This window comes from Sus scrofa, chromosome 9 (genome assembly GCF_054392235.1).
Source record: "Sus scrofa isolate SSC_HxYL_T2T_F1_AM1 chromosome 9, Sscrofa_HxYL_maternal_Yorkshire_Landrace_v2.0, whole genome shotgun sequence".
NCBI classification, from domain to species: Eukaryota; Metazoa; Chordata; class Mammalia; order Artiodactyla; family Suidae; genus Sus; species Sus scrofa.
In genome coordinates this window covers 11306543-11326323 of record NC_139391.1, presented here as the reverse complement: position 1 = coordinate 11326323, position 19781 = coordinate 11306543, and the positions used below count along the sequence as shown (strand labels likewise).

The window sequence follows — 19781 nt, the reverse complement described above, 5'->3', positions numbered from 1 at the left end:
CTGACCCTGGCTGAGCTCTGAGACAGGGGAGCGACTTTGCCAAAGAATCTGACAGAGAGGGAAACTGAGGCAGGTCTCATAGACAGAAATTCTGCAGGCCTCATAGGCAGTGGGGGCACCATTGATCCAAAGCCAGAGCAGGCTGACCTTGGCTTCCCCAAGATTCAACAGGACTGGGCCCCCCACCCTGGCCTTGGCCCAGAGGTGGGAAATGAGGGGTCCTGACTTGCGCCTTCCTCAGAGAAGGTAGAGCCCTACATGCCCCCAAACCCGCCATGGCCAGGCCAGATTCGGGGGCAGTCTGTCTACCTGAGGTGGAGCAGTGCCCTTCAGAGGATATAGGAGTCACAGGGCTCAGAGCCGTGGGTGCTGTGGACCCGGGACCCTCACCTCGGCCCTGAGGCGCCGGTGCAGCCTGCGGGCGATCATGCCCCGGGCGTAGGCCTGCACGGTGATCACGGCCCAGAGGCGATGGCGGAAGGCCTTGCGCACCAGGTAGGCTCGGCAGCGGGCCTGGAACTCGATGATGCGCCGGCGGGCCAGGCGGTACTGCTGGTGCAGCTTCCGGGAGCGGTGCAGGGCCTGCAGCCGCAGGAAGCCCAACCGCATCTGCAAGGACGGCTGCCAGCTCAGAGCTGCTGCCCTGACTCCATACCAACCCTGCCCACGGAGGTCACCGCCCCGGGCTCCGCTTTCCATCCAGCACTGTGCCCCCAAGGCCCAGCAGTCTCCTCGCCAATCAAGATTCCCAAGGAGTGGCCTTGGCTTCTCCTGAGATGGGGACTACCCACCAGGGACCCCCATCCTCAGACCAGGGGCCAGCCTCCTTTCTGTCAGCCTCCTTAGCCCCACGGCCAGGCTGCAGCACACCTGCTTCATGGGGGTCCATGTGACACACCCGCTCCTGGCCCCCCCTGAGGTCTCAAAGAACTCAGGGGCTCACAACCCACCAAGACATTCCCGAAGAAAAGCACAAATGCAGCAAACCAGACAGGGAGCACCAGAAGAACCAGGCTTGGACTTTGGGCTGGAGGAATGCAAGTGGCTGGCGGGAGGCCAGCCAGGTCCCACAGAGAGCTAAGTCCTGCTGCTGTGGCAACAGAACCAGGTTCAAAGGCCTCATGGTGAAACAGACCCAGAGTTCCTCACCAGCCCATAATTCCTCCTGCAGTTGTGGCCCCGCCAGTGCCTCTGGATCAGCGTGGCAGCATTCTTCAGCTTCAGGAAGTTAGACCTGAGAACAGCAGCGTGATGCAGAAGCATCTCAGAGCAGAGAATCGGCGCCGGGGTCCAGGTGGGGTTTGGAATCAAGGGCGCAGGGCTGAGTCCCAGCTCTGGGTCTCCCTGGCTCCCCAACCTTGGGCCAAGGCATATGTGACTTCTCTGAGCCTCAGCTTCCTCATCTGTAAAATGGGCAAAATAATACCTGCCCTGCCTGCTTCCTAGGCTTCTCACATAAGCCCGAAAAGGTGAGCATTCAGAGGGTTATTTGTAAATAAATGTATGAGTAATCAGTATATAAAATAAAGATTAAAAGCTTTGGATACTATAAACATCACTTATAATTGATAGTCTAACTCCCTTAATTATAGATGAGGAAACAGACTGGATGAGGTCGGGGCTAGAGGCCTGGTCTTCTGACTGGGGGAGCACCATGCCGCTCCCCTGTGCACACCAGGATGTGACAGTCATCTTTGACCTGATGGAGGACAAAGACACACAACAGACAGCAGGTGTCTCCTGAACACAGAAGTAAATCAGGGAGGAGTGAAGCATGGCCACACCAGCGTGTGTGAGCCAGGGAGCCAACACATGGAAGCACACACCCTAACGAGAGCACAGCCGTGGGAGGGGGTGGACAGACGGGTGGATGGAGAGAGGGAGGGAGGGTGCGACCAGAGGAACTGCAAGACGGGCGGGCTGTGGAATCCTGTGGAGCCTGGATCACAGTCAAGGCGGCCCGGTGCATCTGTGAATTGTCACAACTGCTCACATGCCCCTTAAGTGGGATACGGGACGCATTTTGTAATTTACAAAATCTCAATTTGGGAAATTTCACCAGACATCTGAGACCCACAGAGTATCCACGTGTGTGCCTCGTGTACCAACGTCTGCGGGCCTGTGCGTAGGAGAGGGTACCGTGCTCCCCCAGCGAGGGGGGCACCGCCGGGTCTGTGTAAATTATGTGTCTGCAACTTAGAATAGATTTACAAGGAGATCCTGCTGAATAGCATTGAGAACTTTGTCTAGATACTCATGTTGCAACAGAAGAAAGGGTGGGGGAAAAAATGTAATTGTAATGTATACATGTAAGGATAACCTGACCCCCTTGCTGTACAGTGGGAAAATAAAAAAAATTATATAAATTAAAAAAAAATTATGTGTCTGTGTGTACATCCATGTGCGCATGAACAAGTGTGTATGCTATGCATGTGTGTGCTTGTTTCTATTGTGTACATGGGGGTTCATTCCCAGTGTTCACGGGGGAGAAACAGCGGTGAGCCCAGCACATGCACACGCACGTGTGTGGGCTGAGGTGGGGGACCTGGTCCGGGCACAAACCTGTCTTTGAAGCCCCGGATGACCTTCTGGAGGAGGATGACTCTGTCGGTGATGGCCTTGTCCCGCTCCACCTCCAGCAGCATGTCATGGTGGTCCTGGAGGGCAGAGCTCCTGAGGGGCGCCCCCACTCACCCCTCCAGCCCCAAGGCTGGGGCTGCCCCTGGTGGGCCCCCTCTTCCTCCACTCAGAGTGTAGGCTCAGGGCTCAGCTGGGCCTCAAAGGCTGCCAGCCCTGCTCTGGCCCCCAGGGGGGAGCCTCCTGCAGCCATTAGTACACACAGGTACTGCTGTGGCCGTTTCTCAGACCCTAATTTGACTGGCTGGAGTCTTTCCCAGAAACCTGGTGGGAGGAGCCTAATTTGACTGGCTGGAGCCTTTCCCAAGGACCTGGGTGGGAGGAGCCTAATTTGACTGGCTGGAGCCTTCCCAAGGACCTGGGTGGGAGGAGCCTAATTTGACTGGCTGGAGCCTTCCCAAGGACCTGGGTGGGAGGAGCCTAATTTGACTGGCTGGAGCCTTTCCCAAGGACCTGGGTGGGAGGAGCCTAATTTGACTGGCTGGAGCCTTCCCAAGGACCTGGGTGGGAGGAGCCTAATTTGACTGGCTGGAGCCTTCCCAAGGACCTGGGTGGGAGGAGCCTAATTTGACTGGCTGGAGCCTTTCCCGAGGACCTGGGTGGGAGGAGCCTAATTTGACTGGCTGGAGCCTTCCCAAGGACCTGGGTGGGAGGAGCCTAATTTGACTGGCTGGAGCCTTCCCAAGGACCTGGGTGGGAGGAGCCTAATTTGACTGGCTGGAGCCTTCCCAAGGACCTGGGTGGGAGGAGCCTAATTTGACTGGCTGGAGCCTTTCCCAAGGACCTGGGTGGGAGGAGCCTAATTTGACTGGCTGGAGCCTTCCCAAGGACCTGGGTGGGAGGAGCCGAATTTGACTGGCTGGAGCCTTTCCCAAGGACCTGGGTGGGAGGAGCCTAATTTGACTGGCTGGAGCCATTTCCAAGGACCTGGGTGGGAGGAGCCTAATTTGACTGGCTGGAGCCTTCCCAAGGACCTGGGTGGGAGGAGCCTAATTTGGCTGGAGCCTTTCCCAAGGACCTGGGTGGGAGGAGCCTAATTTGACTGGCTGGAGCCATTTCCAAGGACCTGGGTGGGAGGAGCCTAATTTGACTGGCTGGAGCCATTTCCAAGGACCTGGGTGGGAGGAGCCTAATTTGACTGGCTGGAGTCAGGAGGCCCCACACATACACACACTGGCTTCATCCCTGTGCCATCTCTACCCCAGGCCTGGCTCTTCTAGAGGTCTCTATCACCTCAGCCTCGGACCTGGGTTCAGGGTCATTTCTCTCCAGAACCTTAGAAGCAGCCTCCTCACCAGTCTCCTGCCCTCTGTTACTGCCCCCTTGGTCCTCCCTCCAGGACAGATCTTACAGTGATGACCCAGGCCCTCCCCCTCCCCCCCACCCTCGCCCACCCCCTCGCCTCCTCCCCTGGCACCTGGACCGTCCATCACCAGGCCCCGCCCCCTTCTCCAGGTTTCTCTCATCCTCACCCCCGAGCCCCCAACCCTCACTCTGGCTGAACAAAACTTCAGGGTTTGTTCAAAACACAAATCAAAGGTCTCCACGTGCCGGCCCTCTGCTAAGCGCTGGAGTGGGGCCACAGTGAACCAAGCAGACCCGCGCCCTGGCCTGGGGAGGCTGAGTCTGGTGAGGAAGCCATATCTGTCAAATAATCACAAGACACCTTACTTGGGGACAGGGCTTGGCCCGGAGGGGCTGCTCAGCTAAGGCTTTCTGAATGAGTGATTGAATGAATGACTGAATGAATGAGGGTTGACATCTGGGGTCTGGAAACCCCTGCCCATTTCTTTCTTTTTTTCTCTCTCTTTATAGGGCCACGCCGGAGGCATATGGAAGTTCCTCGTCTAGGAGTTGAATCAGAGCTGCAGCTGCCAGCCTACGCCACAACCACAGCAACACAGGATCCAGGTCACGTCTGCCACCCACACTGCAGCTCACGGCAATGCCAGATCCTTAACCCACTGAGCAGGGCCAGGGATCGAACCCTCATCTTCATGGATATTGGTCAGGTTCGTTACTGCTGAGCCACAGTGGGAACTCCCTCACTGCCCATTTCTGAAGGATGCAGACAATGACGGTCCTGGGAGGCCTTTGGCACTAGATGCCATCGTGCTACGTGCCTTCCCTCCCTTACCCACGTGGGCTGGGCATCAGAACCTAGGAGACCCAGTCTCCGCTCCAGGTCAGCTCCTGACCTCAGGCTCTTCGCTTCTACGCACTGAGACTGACATGGGCAAAATAATTCTACCTCACGGGACACAGAACATGCTTTCCGGGCAACAGCTGTGAGGCGCACAGGCAGGGGACCGTCAACCCATTTTCCTGATGCGGAGACGAAGGCACTGGCCCAGGCCCCTCAGCCAGGAAAGAATTAGACAAGCACGGGACTTCCTCTAGCTCAGCCCTGGCTCCCTGTGTCCCCCTCTGCAGCTGTCCTGGGCTGCCCGGGCCCCACCCCATGCCAGAGGAAGGAGCCTGGCCCCATCCCCCAGGACAGCCAGGAACCTACAACAGCAGAAATGGAATTGGGGAAGCCAGAGGTCACAGTGTCCCTGCTGTAGCCATCCCGCCTCCGCCAGCTCCTGCACGCTCTGTCCCAAGGCCAGGACTCCCCGAGCCCGGCTTCCTGCTCCCAGCCCTGCCCCCACCCACTCCCAACCGCCCAGCTCTCAAGGTCCTGCCCCAGCTGTGGTGGGAGCCAGAGAGCCCCGGGCGCCCACAGAGAGCTAAGTGGGTGGCACACGGCTGACCACTGCCCAGGATGAACCTTGCCTGGCAGAAAATCGCAGGCAGGACCCAAAGATACACTCAAGAGCCCCCCACCCCCTCCATCTGCACCACCACAGGCACATCCCACTGTACAGCTAGGAAAGTGAGGCTCAGAAAGGGTCAGGGACCTGCCCACATTCCTAGAGCAGACAGCCACAGGGTCAGGACTGAATCCAGGCCTCCGTGGTAAGCCCGTCTCTGGCCTGCAGTTTGCTCACCCACGGTCACAGCTCTGAGCCAACCCCTAGGTCACAGATGCTCTCAGAAACCCACTGCCTCTCCACCACCCAGGAGGCCTTCCTTACCTCACGCCTGCCCCTTCCGGCCACAGCCGCTGGGCAGAAGGATGGCAAAGGCCCAGCCCTGGCCCCGTTAGGTGCAGCGACTCCTCTACAGAGGCCCCCTTGGACCCGTTCCCACTGTCACAGGGCGTTCACGGCCCCACCCCCACCCCACCGAGACAGCTGCAATCAGAGGCCGTGCTCACCTTCAGAAAAATCTTGGTTTTGCCTATCTGCCAGTCATCGTGGGTGCCCAGCACAGCCTCGGCCATGCGCTGACATGTCCCCCGCAGGTCATCCTGGGGGATGCACGAGAGAATGGGTGGCCCTGCCGGTGGGAAGGCCACCTGGTGTCCCTCCCAAGGCTGGGAAGCGGGGCTCTTGCGCCAGCTCTGCACCTGACTGAGTGGCCCCAGCCGGGTCCTGCCTCTCCCGACCCTCACTCTTCTCCATAGCTTGGCCCCATGACTGCCAAACCTCCCCTAGAGCCAACCACCAGGGTGCCCTTGGCAGCCCTGGTCATGTCCATTACACCACACGTGTGAGGTCCAAGCCAGCCGAGCCTGGTGACGGCGGTTCTCTGATGCACTCCGTGCCTGCCTGCCTGAGGCCGCGCTGACGTCATGGCCAGCGCCCTGTCCCAGTGAGAAGCCTGGAGCTTCTGCCCAGCCCGGAGCTGGGACCCTCCCTCCCAGCGCCTAGGCCCCCAGCCCTGCACCTGCTTGTAGGCTGGCTTCACGCCGGGCAGCAGCACTCGGTACCGCTCCACGAACTCCACGAAGCTGTAGCGGATGGGGTAGCCGGCCCGGCGGATGCGGATGGTCTCCATCATCCCGGAGTACCGCAGCTGGCGCACACACAGGTGCCGGTCGAACAGCTGCCGGGCCCAGAGCCAGGGGCGTCAGTGCCGGAGGCCCCTGAGGGGAGGCCAGCCCAGCTCTGTGTCTTCGCAGCCCCAAACGAAGGCCCAGAGAGGCCAAAGCCACACAGCAGAGGAGCAGCAAGGGGGGGACCATCCGGGCTGCAGGTCAAACCCATGGAGTAGCACGAAAGGAGCATGAGTTGGCGCAGGGTGAGCTGAACATCTCTCTGAGTGCCCGGAGGAGAGATGGCTTAATTCCCCTTGGGGCATCGCGAGGGGGCTTTAGGGAGCAGGTGGTGTTTGCTCTCACCCAAACAGGAGAGAGGGTACTGGAGGGGCAAGCGTGCGCAGAGGCGACAGAGCCTAAAAACGCAGGACACATTAAGGGACTTTATAGCAACAGAGGAGGCTGCTCCATGCCAGGATTATGTTGTGCGGGGGGGTGAGTGCCTTGTACAACCCCAGGGGGCGCCCTTCATGCTACAGGCATCTTAGATTTATAGTCATTCAGACAACTTTCCGGCTACTGACAGTAAAGAGCCTTCCTTAAGGAAGAGATACATTTTTCTAATTGGCACAGTCATCTTGGGGACAGCAGCAGGGCTGGGGAACGCCTCAGAGGCCAGGCTAGGGAGGCAGCAGGGAGTGACCGCATCAGACCTGTGTTTGAGACCCGTGTCTCTCACTGCAGCGGGGAAGGGGACCAGAGAAGGGAAACCAAAGGCCGGGAGCCAGGAGACCCAGGGAGGAGGACTTGCTGCCAAGGTCCAGGCCACAGATGCTGGGGTCTGGGCCCAAAGAAGGTTCTGGAGGCATCTGAGAGCAGGGGAGATGCCCCCCAACGGCAGAGTCCCAGCCTCGGTCCCCTGGGTCTCCTGCCTTAGAGGGGAGCTCCCTGGACCCCTTTGACCCTCATGCCCCCTGCAACCCCATCCTGAGGGGCAGGAGGACTGGCCAGCCCACTCTGGGGAAAGTTTCCAGGCAAGGGACAGGGCTAGCACGCGGAAGGCTAGCTTCCGCCACCTGTTTCCTCTCCCTGCAGGCACTTTCCCTGGCCCAGCGCTGGCCTCCCGCCTTCCGCCCCTCCCGAGGCCCCAGCTTCCCCTGGGCCTCCCCTCCGGTCTCTGGGATAAACAACAGCTCCCAGAGATGTGGAAGGAGAGGGGCTCCTAGCGGGGGGGGGGGGGGCAGGCTCCCAGCTCTGCAGTCTCAGACCCCTTCACCTCCCTGAGCCTCTGGTCCTGCTCCTGGAATAAAGGTACCATAAAGGCTTCAGGGCTTTTGGGAAGGTTGAACGGGGCTGTGGAGAGCCAATCTGGCCTGGGCCCGGCACACAGAAAGGGCTCAGCAGATGTTATTCAGCCAAGTCAAAAACGAGAATGTTCCCCACCAGTCAGCAGAATCCAGGAAACCTTCCAGCAAGAGGTGCTAATTGGCTGGACCAAAGGAAGGGGGGCTTGCAAAGTCCAGGCTGCAGCAAGAGCCACAGCTGCCATTAACTGAGCACCTTCCTAGGTGCCTGGCAGTCCGCATGCATGACTGCATGGAATACACCCAGGAGGTGGGGATAAGGGGTCCTGTCTCCATCTATGAGGAAACTGAGGTATGAGGGGATAAAGTGACTTGTCTATAGTCACCCAGCGTCAAGATCGCAGAGCCCAGACTTGAACCTGCGTGCATGCAGCACGAGAGTCCAGGTTCTTTCCAAGGCACGTGCAGCCTTGGTAAACAGGAACTTTGCTCCGCAAGACCCTCAGGGGCCCTGTCTCTCCCCAGAGGACAAAGTCCCAAGGGGCCCAGCCCACCCTGCCCTCCTCGGCCGGCCGCGCCCGCCCCCCAGGCGGGCCCCCCACCCAACGCGGGCCCCAGCTGCCTCCGCTGCCTCGCTGCGGCCAGCGCTGCTCACCATGGGCTTCTTGAACTCGTTGGGCTTGATGCAGCGCACGAAGAAGGGCTGGCAGGCGCCCAGCGTGCGCATCAGCAGCTCCAGCGACCGCTTGAACTGGCTGCTCAGTGTGGGCGACCGCTTCCTGGTCTCGGCGCCCTGTGGGGGGTGGACCACGGCGATGGGAGGGGCCGGCCCGCGCCCCTGCAGCCCTCGGGAAGGGACAGGGACGGAAGGGACGAGGGAGCGGAGGTCAATGGGTCAGGGCTGAGGAAGAGCCGCCCAGGGAAGCGAGAGAGCCACGTGGGGTTTCCCGTGACCCGCCTGGTCTGGGCTGGAGCTTGGACCCTGGACGCATCCCCACTTGGGGAACCTCCCCAACCCCGGGGGGCCCAGGAGCGCCCTGCAAGGGACTGGGAGCTCTGGCTCCCGCCTTGGTGCTGAATGACTCTGGCAAGAGGCAGCCCCTGAGTCTCCCGCCTCCCTCCCCAGTTTACAGGAGTAACCAGACCCGTCACCTCAGGAGGATGGGGGTCTCCACTAGAGAACGGTTCGACCTAAATTCAAAGCCTGTCTCCACACCGCCTGGCCTTGTGATTTCAGGCAGGTCACTGAGCAGCGCTGAGCCTGTTTCCTAACTGGGAACAGCGCCATCTATTTAGTGGATGGGGTTGCAAGAGCCCATCTCCGTAAAAGGCAACGGGAGAGGGCCTGGGTGCTACCTGCACCCTCTGCCCTCCCCCCGGGGTGGGGACTAGGGGTCATTGGCAGGTGGGCGGGGCAGACCCCGATCAGCCTCCTAAGACACACAGTTGGCCTCTGGCCACCCTCCAGCACCAAGGCCCAAGGGGTCTGCGCTCCACCAGCCGCTCTCTGGGTGAACCGGCCAGCAACCCACTGCACCTTCCTATCCGGTTGGGGTCCCCCTCTCAGAATACTGTGAAATGAGGTGGGGTGCTGGCCAAAGACCTGAGCAGCAAACAAACGGGAAGCACAACATCTCCAACAAATACTGAGAAACTGGACCTAGAAACCAGATTCCATCCCAAAGCGTTTTGATGTTACGGTTTTCCTTGCACTTTCTTGGGGCAAGAATTTTTTTGTGTGATTTTGATTATTGTAAGATTTTCTCCTGTAAATAAGTCGTCATTTTATCTGATATCCTGTAGCACCAAAAAGCAGGGATGCAGGTGTAGCTTGGGAGGTATGTTGGGGGAGGAAGAGGCATTAACTTTAGCCCAGTCGTCCCAGGAGTGAAACAAAACTTGCCAAGAAACAGCAAATGCCTGCTATTCAGAAATGTGCCGTGTTTTCCACTTTGGTTTCATTTGGAATATATTCTTGGATTTTGCCAAGAGAAGCTGTGGAGTATTTTTGCACTGAGGTAGGGTGATCGTCAGCTCCGTGGCCCCCACGGCCGCCCCAGAACCTGACCCAGCAGTGGCGCTGGGTGAAGCCATCCACGTTGGGCTCTACCCCCAGATACAGAGGACGTGCTAGGAGCAGGTGTGTATATACACAGCCCACATCCGTACACATAACACACACACACAGTACGGACAGACACACAGACACATAACACACACAGCACGCAAATATACACACAGACACATCAGACACATATATACACAAACACAACACCACAGACACACACTGACACACAACACAGAAACCACCTACAGGTGCATACACAGCCACATACACATAACACACACACACCACGCAGAGCACACAAATGTATACACATCTCACCACCACATACAGCACACACAGACTCATATCCATACCCACAACACACACACATGCACACACAGACACACTTATGGAGCATACCTGCACACGTAGCATGTATGCACAATACGCACAGCACACAAAGCATGCACAACACACACGAACCTAACACACACCCCTCTTTGGTTTCCATCAGTGGGCTGGAATGTCCCCTTTCTGTCTGTCTTTGTCTTGGGCTGTGAGCCCCGCAAGGTCTCCCTCATTTACTGCTGCTCCCAGGGCTGGTCACAGCAACAGCCAACAACACACCGCCGAACTGAAGTGGTGCTGAACTGGTTGCTAGGATCCATGGGCTCCCAGAAACTGTCCATCCACCTGCTGCTCAGGCCACACATCTAGGATCCACGCCCAACTCCTCTCATATCCAAGACGCCAGCAAATCTTCCTGGTTCTCCCTCCAAAATGGATCCAGAATCTGCCCCTTCTTAGCACTTCCTCCACGGTCAGCCTGGACCAGGCCACCTGAATGCCTCTCCCATTATTACAATAACCTCCAAACTGGCCTGCCCGCTTCTGTCCCCAACACTCCATATCACCCTGCACTCCCCTCTCCACACAGCAGCCTGAGGGAGGCTGTGACAACACAAATCCCGTCGTGTCTCTCCCTCCCTCAACCAGCTCAAAACCCTCGATGGAGCCCCAGTTCACTCAGCATGAATGCCAAGGTCCTTGTAAGGACCAGCGATGTCGCACGGGATCTGGTCCCAGTTACTTCCAGCCTCCACCACCTCCCTCCCTCCCTTGCAGCCACTCCTGCCTCTGTGCTCTCCCTACAATGCACCAGGCAGGTTGGGGCTTAAACAGCACCTTAGGGCTTCGCGCTTGCTGTTCCCTCCCCTTGCAATGCTCTTCCTCCAGAATGCTCATGGCTGGCATCTCCACCACCTTACCAACCCCTCAGTAAAGCCTTTCCTCATCCCCCTACTCGAAATTGCCAAGCCCCACCTCCCGCAACCTTCCCATCTCATGTATCGCCATGGGACATATTATATATTTTCCTTGTTTATTTGCTTCTTAACTATTTCCCCTTCTGCTAGAATGTAAGTTTCTCTCCGTTTTGGTCACTACGCTACATCCCCAGGACATCAGATGATAATACATAACGGGCACTCAAAAGGTATTTGTGATGGACGGAAGGAATGACTGAATGGGGACTATGAGCCCAGGGTCTGCTCTCACCTCCCTGGCCACCTGCTTTCTGATTTGGTTTTAGTTCATTGGAAGGAAAGGTCATCTTTTCCGACATGTGTTGTATTCTGGGATAACCTGCAGGTCTTTAGGGGTAAAGGCAGAAGTGAGAAGCCCAAAAGCCAATGGTCAATGACTCCTCGGAGGGGCTGGAAGTGACTGGCAGGAGAAGCCCCCTGCGTAAAGAGTGAACAGGTGTCCTGTGGACTCATGGCCCCAAGGACATGTGCCCGGGGTTGAGGAGGTACTCTTGTCTCGGCTGCTCCCTCCAGCAGCAATGGTTGCCCTGAGGCTGCCTGGAGCACCCTGAGGGGGCAGACCTGGGTCAGAGGGTAGAATTCCAGAGGGCGGAGCCTGCGCAGGACATGGGTCTGCTGGCTGGGAGGTCACGGGCTTCCACCCTAAGGAGGGTTCGGCAGCCAGGGCACTGTCACCAGCACAGTGTGACTCAACAGCCACCCTTCACCAAGCTGATTTCCATGGCCCTTTAACAGAGCTGTCATGTTTCCAGCAGTTACAAAGCATTTTTTTTTTTTTGTCTTTTCTAGGGCCACTCCCATGGCATATGGAGGTTCCCAGGCTAGGGGTTGAATCAGAGCTGTAGCCACCTGCCTACACCAGAGCCACAGCAACGCGGGATCCGAGCCGTGTCTGCAACCTACACCACAGCTCACGGCAACGCCGGATCGTTAACCCACTGAGCAAGGGCAGGGACCAAACCCGCAACCTCATGGTTCCTAGTCGGATTCGTTAACCACTGTGCCACGACGGGAACTCCTACAAAGCATTTTCATTTTTTTTTTTTCCTTGAGGCAATGCGTGCAGGCAGCCACAGTACAGCAAAAAGGAGCAGGGCCTTGAAAGCCTCGCTTTAGTCATCACTTGTGCATAACCTTGGCCCCAAGTCCCTGCACCTCCCTGAGGCAGACTTAGATCAGAACCCTGTGTCACAAGCTGTATGGGCTCGAGCCCATACCCTAGCCTCTCTGAGCCCCGGCTTCTTTACCTATAAGGGGAGGGCAATAGGAATTCCTCGCAGGGGTGCCATGGGGAGTGAATGAGGTGACAGATACAAATAAACAGCTCACAACCTGGCCCAGAAGACAAGATGTACTGGGTACCCACTGTGTCACTGCAATGTTCAAATTCTGTGCTCCAAAAACTCCCTTGGGAGCAGGCCATGTCTGGAGACCCCACAGCCTTACACTTGAACCTCTCCATGGTTCCCCAGCAAGTGGGTTCTAAGCCCAGGGCTCCAGGGAAGGAGGCTTAGAACAGGAAACGTCATGCAGAGTCCCCACACATTTCCAGGGGCTTGGGAAAGGAGGGGACGATGGGTTCAGAGGTCTTCTGGCACTGCCCAATGCCAGGAGAGGTGAGGGGGCCTGGCAGGGGTCGAGCTGGGGTCTACGGGAGAACAGGAGAGTGGGGGACAGCCCTGAGCCACTCCCGTCTCACCAACCCTGCGACCTGCACTGTGTGGGCTTCAGGGCAGGGACTGCTGGGGTTGGAGCTCCAGGCGCCTGGGCCCCAGTGCTGGCCTGGGACCAACCCATGGGCAGAGGACAGAGGCCTCCTTCCAGGCGCACGCCTTGCTCCTGTGGCTTTATGAACTGTGCACCTGCAGTTCTATGAGGCACCTGCCAGCAGGGGGGACGCCAGGCGCACAGGAAGGAAGAGGGACTCAGCCCGAAGACCAAACGTGGGCGGATTCAGTATCAGGCAGAGAGGAGAGGGAGGCTGAGAAAGGGGAGGCGAGGGGAAGACAGAGTCACGCTGCCGCTCAGAGTACCCAGGGCCCTTGGGGACCAAAGCGCTGTGGGAGCTGCGACCTGGACACACCGGGGATGCTGTTTCAGGGCCTAAGGGGGTCTGGGGCGGGGGGAGGGCCCAGATGCTGTGACTTGGACGAAACCACACTCCATCTCTGCGCTTTGCCCCCCCACACACACCTGCAAAATGCCGAAGATACCACCTGCCCCTCCTGTTCCACAAGGTTATCAGAGGATCTGACCCAGTCACGAAGGTAGAAACCCTGAGAAGGGCCCGGGGGAAGCAGCAGGCCTTCCTCCAAGAGACTCGATGGGGCAGAGGCTTTGGGAGACAAAGGTTCCAGTCCCAGCCCTGGCCCTGGTTCGCAGGGGACACCGGGCACGTCTTCCCTCTTTTCCTAAGACTCAGTTTCCTCCCCTATGAAACTGAGATGCCTGCAGTCCACACAACCCGAAAAACAAAAATCAAACCACGCCACAAACCACTCCACAAACACCACCACCAAAAACCACACTCCAAAAAAGAAACAAACAATAAAACAAAAAGCAAGAGCCCTTTCCCCAAGCCTCAGTGCCACGGGACCAAGGACACAGCCCAGCCCCAAGAGCGGCTGAGGCCTCTCCTGCCATCCTCCAGTGCCAGGCGGGGGTCGTTACCTTCGCAGAAGCTGCTGGCTGGCGGACAGTGCCCGACGAATAACCACAGAGAAACTACAACAGGAAGCACACATGCGTGGCGGGATGGGGTGGGGGGCAAGGAGAACGTGGTGGGTCAGAAAACGGGGGACAAAATCCACCAGGGAAAGAGGACGACCCTCAGGGCAGCAGTCTGGGCTTTTGGGGGGCTGGGGGCAACACAGGCACCTGGACAGGCACCGAGGGGCAGCGGCTCTGCCCTCCCCATGGGCCCCTCCATGCCCCCTCCAGGAAGCCAAGGGACAGGAGGAAGATATGAAATAAACGGGCTTACAGTCCTGCAGGAGACAAGTCCACCAGCCTACACTCTAGGGACAAAGGCAATGTCAAGGGTGGGAAATTCTCCACACACACACCCCCCCTCCGATGGGGGTCCAGGGCTGGCGCAAATATGGCTCTGGTGCCCATTTCTCCAAACAGCCACATCCATCCATGCCCTCAAGGCTGGGTGTGCCCCCTTCACCTGTGCTCCCTGATAGCTGCTGGAGGCTGGGCTCAGGGAGGGGACCCCCATGGTAAACCAAGCCCTGATCCATTAGGCTCTGCTCTGTGACCTTTCATGTGACCCTTCCCTGGGCTTTGCACCCCTTCCGCACCCCCTAGTGTAAGAGGACCACGTGGGAGGATCCTGGAGGCCCCCCAAGACCCTTCTGGAACCACAGCAAAGCCCCACCCTTGCTCTGCAGCCAGAGGAGCTCAGCTGAAGCTGCTGGACCAGGAGGCTCTTAGACGCGGACCTGGCTTCTGGGGGCCCTTCCCGCCCAGTGACAACCACCCCCAGACATTACCATGGCGACGTCAGCCTGGAAGATCTGCTTGATGAACTTGTTCCTGGAGGAGTGGACCAGCTGGATGATGTCGCCGTGCAGGGTGTCCCGGTTCTTCTCCAGGAAGCCTGGGCAGCGGCAAAGAGCAGTCACACCTCCTCAGCTCAGGCAGCCAGCCGTCCTCAGCTAGACTCCGCCCTTCTCCCAAACCGCAGCACCTGGCCCGGGAAGCCTCTCAACATTCACCCAGTTCAACCACATCCAGCTTCCAATGGGGGTCACTGAGGCCTAGAGAAGACAGCAGCTTGCCCAAGGTCACAGAGGACGTGAGGGGCAGAGCCAGCCTCACAGCACCCCCTCTTCCAGGCCTGGGCAAAGAAATGGGCAGGGGGTCTCAGGGCCCGCGAGGGAGTGGGGCCACCTTTGGGTCTGAATCTCCCCAGCCTGAAATGCCAGCTTTAGTCTTTTCTTTTAAGGGCCACACCTGTGGCATATGGAGGTTCCCAAGCTAGGGGTTGAATCGGAGCTACAGCCACCAGCCTATGTCACAGCCACAGCCACACGGGATCCAAGGCACGTCTGTGACCTACACCACAGCTCATGGCAACACAGGATCCCCGGCCCCCTGAACAAGGCCAGGGATCAAACCCACATCTTCATGGATACTAGTTGGATTCATTTCTGCTGCGCCACCACAGGAGCTCCCCAGCTTTAGCCTTTTGAATGCAGGTGAGGTGGGCTGGGACCTAAGACCCTCTCCCAGAACGCTTGCACCTGGGCCAACAGCTCCCTGAGCAACAAAATACAAAGAAACCAAAAGGGACCAAGACTGTGAAGCCAGGGCAATTATGAACAGTAAGATACAAAAAGAGCACAAACCAACAGCCCAAAGCCGGGCACTGCCCCGGAGCCCTGCACATAGCCCAGCAGGGCGGACCACCCAAGCCAGCCCTCCAGCCCGACCCAGAGATGGCGACCGCCTCATTTAAGGAACCAGCCTGCCTTCCTCCAGGAGCAAGCAGGGGCACCTGTTTCTCATTCTCGCTCCCTCGTGCCGCAGCATGAGTCCCGGTAAAGCCTTGCCTAAATTCCTCGTCTGGTCTCTCATCAATTTCTACCGATGAAAGAGCCCAGTGACTTGGGTGGATAACGAAGGTGTCAAAAGTTAGTGTGTCCCCTGGGAGAGAATACACGTTCATCTGGTACCAGTTAAGAGTAAAGGAATGAATTTACAATACCTGGTGTTTGGGGAGCGCCTTCACAGCTGTAATGCACACAGCTCCCCCGTATCTGCAGGACAGGTGGGGGATTATCTCCCCATCCCACAAGGTGAAGAAACCAATGTTCAGAGAAGCTAAGCAGATTGTCTAACACCACACAGCAGACCACGGGCAGAGTTAAGAGGGGCGCCCAGGAGCCCCGGCACCACCCAGACTCCAAAAGCTGCCATGCGCTGGGACTGAGGACTTAGGAACTGGTTAAAGGGGATGCTTGCTACCTTGAGGCAGAAGACGGGATGCTCAAAGACTGGGGGTGCCTGAGGAGAAGGAACCCTGCGGAGAAGCAGCACCCTTTCTTCCATAGGTCAGGCTGCCGGTAGAGGCACAAAGACGAGTGTGGGGCTGCCCACCAAGCCTCTGGGGACAGGTGAGCTGCAGGAGGCACTTGGCAGTGGAAGGTAGGGCTCTAAAGTCGGGGTGGAATTGCAGGGCCCTCGGGAAAGCTCCATGACAGACTCACTGGGGGACCCGAGACAGGTCCCCTTCTAGGCCTCAGCGTCTCTATCTGTTGAATGAGCGTGATGTGGCCATAATCTCTTCTTTTTGGACCACCTGCCACCACCCATGTCGTAAATAAAATGCTGAATTAAATGGTACTCTGTGCATAGAGACCAGATGGGTGGTTGCTGGGGTTGGGGGGGGTGGGGGGGGAGTTTGGGATTAGCAGGTGCAAACTACTATATGTAGAATGCAAAAAAAACAAAGTCCAACTGTACAGCACAGGGAACTACATTCATTATCCTGTGACAAACTGCAATGGAAAGAATTTTTTTAAATGGGGGGGAACCGTGCTCTGTGAAGAGAAAATGCCGGGAGAATTATTTAAAGTAGTTCAGAACTGAATCGATGACCTTAAACTGAATCGGTGACCTTCAAGCCGTTTCCCTCTCCGTTTTCAAATCCATAAAAGTGGCTGACCTTTCTGGGTCCTCCAGATCTTAGAACATTTTATAGTTTTATTGCTCCGAGTAGAGCTCAGTTTTCATCCTTGTATCCTCAGCAAGAGCGTGATGCCTGGTACATAAAGGCTGGTTGACTTGAACAGAAAAATACAATCCCCTCTTACTCCCAACAGACCCATTTGTTTGTCCGACAGTCCTTCAAACTTAACGTTGGCTTCTGTCTTTCTAACAGAAGGGTAGGATCTCACAGCTGATTAGATAGACAGACAGACAGACAGATTAGATAGACGTATAAGATAGATATAGATATTCAAGATATAATTGGACAAACCAAAATGTTCTTGTCACCCAGTGCTTGGAGTTTCTAATTCTGCACATCCTCAGAAAAACTTAATATTGAGGATTAATGTTATTTTTTAAGACACATGTTTATTATTTTTTTAGACTTTACTCCAGGTTCTGCCTGAACACCTTTTAAGCAATATATTTAATAAATGTGCATGGCATCAGCACCAGAGGAAAAGGATAACACACTGTTTTGGGGATCATTTTCTGCTTGACATCCTCAGATTCATTACGTTGGCCTATGTCACACCCGATAGTCTAAGGAAGGCTGAGCAGCCTTCAGAATCCACCACTGCGGCATGGCTCACTCTCTGCTTTGTAGACCGACCAACAAGGGAGTGTGAAACCGGAGGCTCTTTGCTTGTTTGGAATGTCATTGGCCTCAGCTGTGGCTGGGACTCTTTGGGGCTGAAGGGCAGGGTCAGGGGGCGATGCCTCCCACAGCTGATGCTCATTCAAGGCCAACCCTTTGCGCTGGAGTGGGAGGAGCAAGGCTGGCAAGGACCGTCTTGGACAGACCCTGTAAGAATGCCCAGGCGGGGCGTCTTGACTGTTCTGTCTTCCTCACTTCTAGCTTTAAAACAAGCCCACTTGCATCTCCCTGGAGAAAGAAGATACATCTCCTTTAAAGCTCACCCTTGGTCCTATCACTCAGAGTCTTGGTGGGTCACTGGGCCGGTTCTAGGCCTGGCTTTGCATCCAATACTCTGTGTGATCTAACGATAGTTGACTACCCCTTCTGAGTCTTAGTTTCCCCACATGTGCAAAAGAATATTAAGCCCACCCAAAGAATTGAAATCGGGGACTCAAAAAGATCCCTTGGGAGTTCCTGCTGCGGCTCAGCTGGTTACAAACCCAACCAGCATCCATGAGGATGCGGATTCCATCCCTGGCCTCGCTCAGTGGGTTAAGGATCTGGTATTGCCATGAGCTGTGGTGTAGGTCAAAGAAACGGCTCAGATCTGGCATTGCTGGGATTGCTGTGGCTCTGGTGTTGGCCAGCAGCTGCAGCTCTGATTCGACCCCTAGCCTGGGAAGTTCCATACTCTGCGAATGCTGCCCTAAAAAGAAAAAAAAAAAAGATCCCTGTATACCCTGCTCACTATCCAGCATTATCCACAATAGCCAAAATGTGCAAACAAACCAAAAGTCCATCGATGGATGAATGGCTGAAGTGTGGTTCATATACGCATAGTGGAGTATTATTCAGCCATGAAAGGAAAGAAATTCTGACACGTGCTACAGCACGGATGAACCCTGAAGACATTATGATGAGGGAAAAAAGCCAGACACGGAAGGACACATATTTGCGTGTTTCCACTTACATGAGGTACTTGGAACAGTCAAATACAAAGAGACAGAAAGTGAAATACAAGTTATCAGGGGCTCGGGGTGGTGAGGGAGGATGGAGAGTTACCATTTAGTGGGTACAGAGCTTCTGTGTGGCGTGATGAACAGGCTCTGGAGAGTGGTGATGGTTGTACAATATCGTGACTGCACTTAATGCCACTGAATTGTAGACTTGAAAAATTGCTAAGCTGGCGAATATATTGTATATATATTGAAATATTTATATATATTTAAAAATATATGTATATATATGTTTATACAGTATATACATTATACATATATTATATATTTCTATGTATACTGAAATATATATCATATGATATGATACATGATATATTATTATATATTATATAATATTGTATATCATATATTTCTATATATAAAATTAGATTGTAATATATTGAAAATACCTTGTATGTGTTTTACCACAATTTTTAAAAATCTCAAAACAAAAAAGAGCACTGAGCCCAATGCTTCCTAACATCCTTTCCTCTTTGCATTTCAGGACCCAGGTGTCTCTGTCCTGGGCCCGGGAAGGAGAAGGAAGGGAGGGGACACAGGCAAAGAGAGACAGCCAGCCCCAGAGGGCCCGTCTGTACCTTGGCTCTCGTAGTAGACAACGCCTGCAAAGTGGTTGATCCCGAACTGGGTCTCGTGGTTGTTCTTGGGCGGAATGTAGTTCGAGTTGAGCCGGTGCTGCGAGTTCAGCTTGTGCAGCATGGTGGTGTCTGTGCCCTGCGGGAACCGAGGAGCCGCTGTCAGGCCCACCCCCTCCCCTCGCCCCAGTCTCCACCAGACCCTATTGCCTTTCCTGCCCCACGTCTCCGCACCCCCTCTTCTGTCTTTCCCAACAGCTGCCCTCCCTTCCCTGCTACCCCAGGCACAAGCTCTCTGGGCCTCCGTTTCCCCATCTGAGATGGGGGTGGATTGGAGTTTCACAACCTGTACATTCCAGGTTAGAAAATCCACTTCCAGAGTTCCTGCTGTGGCTCAGTGGAAATGAACCCAACTAGTATCCGTGAGGATGTGGGTCCTGGCCCCGCTCAGTGGGTTAAGGATCCAGCATTGCCGTGGGTGTGGCACTGAGAAAGAAAGGAAGGAAGAAAGAAAGAAAACAAAAGAAACAAAAGAAAGAGAAAGAAAGAGAGAAAGAAAGAAAAGGAGAGAGAAAATCTATTTCCCAAGATTAAAATCATGAGAATGGCCCCTCCCCGACTCCAAGACAAATGCCATGTCTGGAGCACCTATGCTGT

At 55.9% G+C, this 19781-nt stretch overlaps 1 protein-coding gene across 21 annotated transcripts in view; it reads right to left on the bottom strand.

The window, feature by feature from the left end:
* MYO7A (myosin VIIA) overlaps positions 1-19781 on the bottom strand; it is an 89694-nt gene that overhangs the window by 32485 nt on the left and 37428 nt on the right. For 18 of the 21 annotated variants that reach the window (XM_084974599.1, XM_084974607.1, XM_084974600.1 and 15 more), the window contains 8 exon segments: positions 19128-19263; positions 14673-14779; positions 8459-8596; positions 6409-6567; positions 5897-5989; positions 2563-2657; positions 1150-1234; positions 391-609 (listed from right to left, as the gene is read on the bottom strand). In XM_084974599.1, the coding sequence (XP_084830725.1) occupies positions 391-609; positions 1150-1234; positions 2563-2657; positions 5897-5989; positions 6409-6567; positions 8459-8596; positions 14673-14779; positions 19128-19263 (1032 nt within the window). 21 annotated transcript variants of the gene reach the window in all.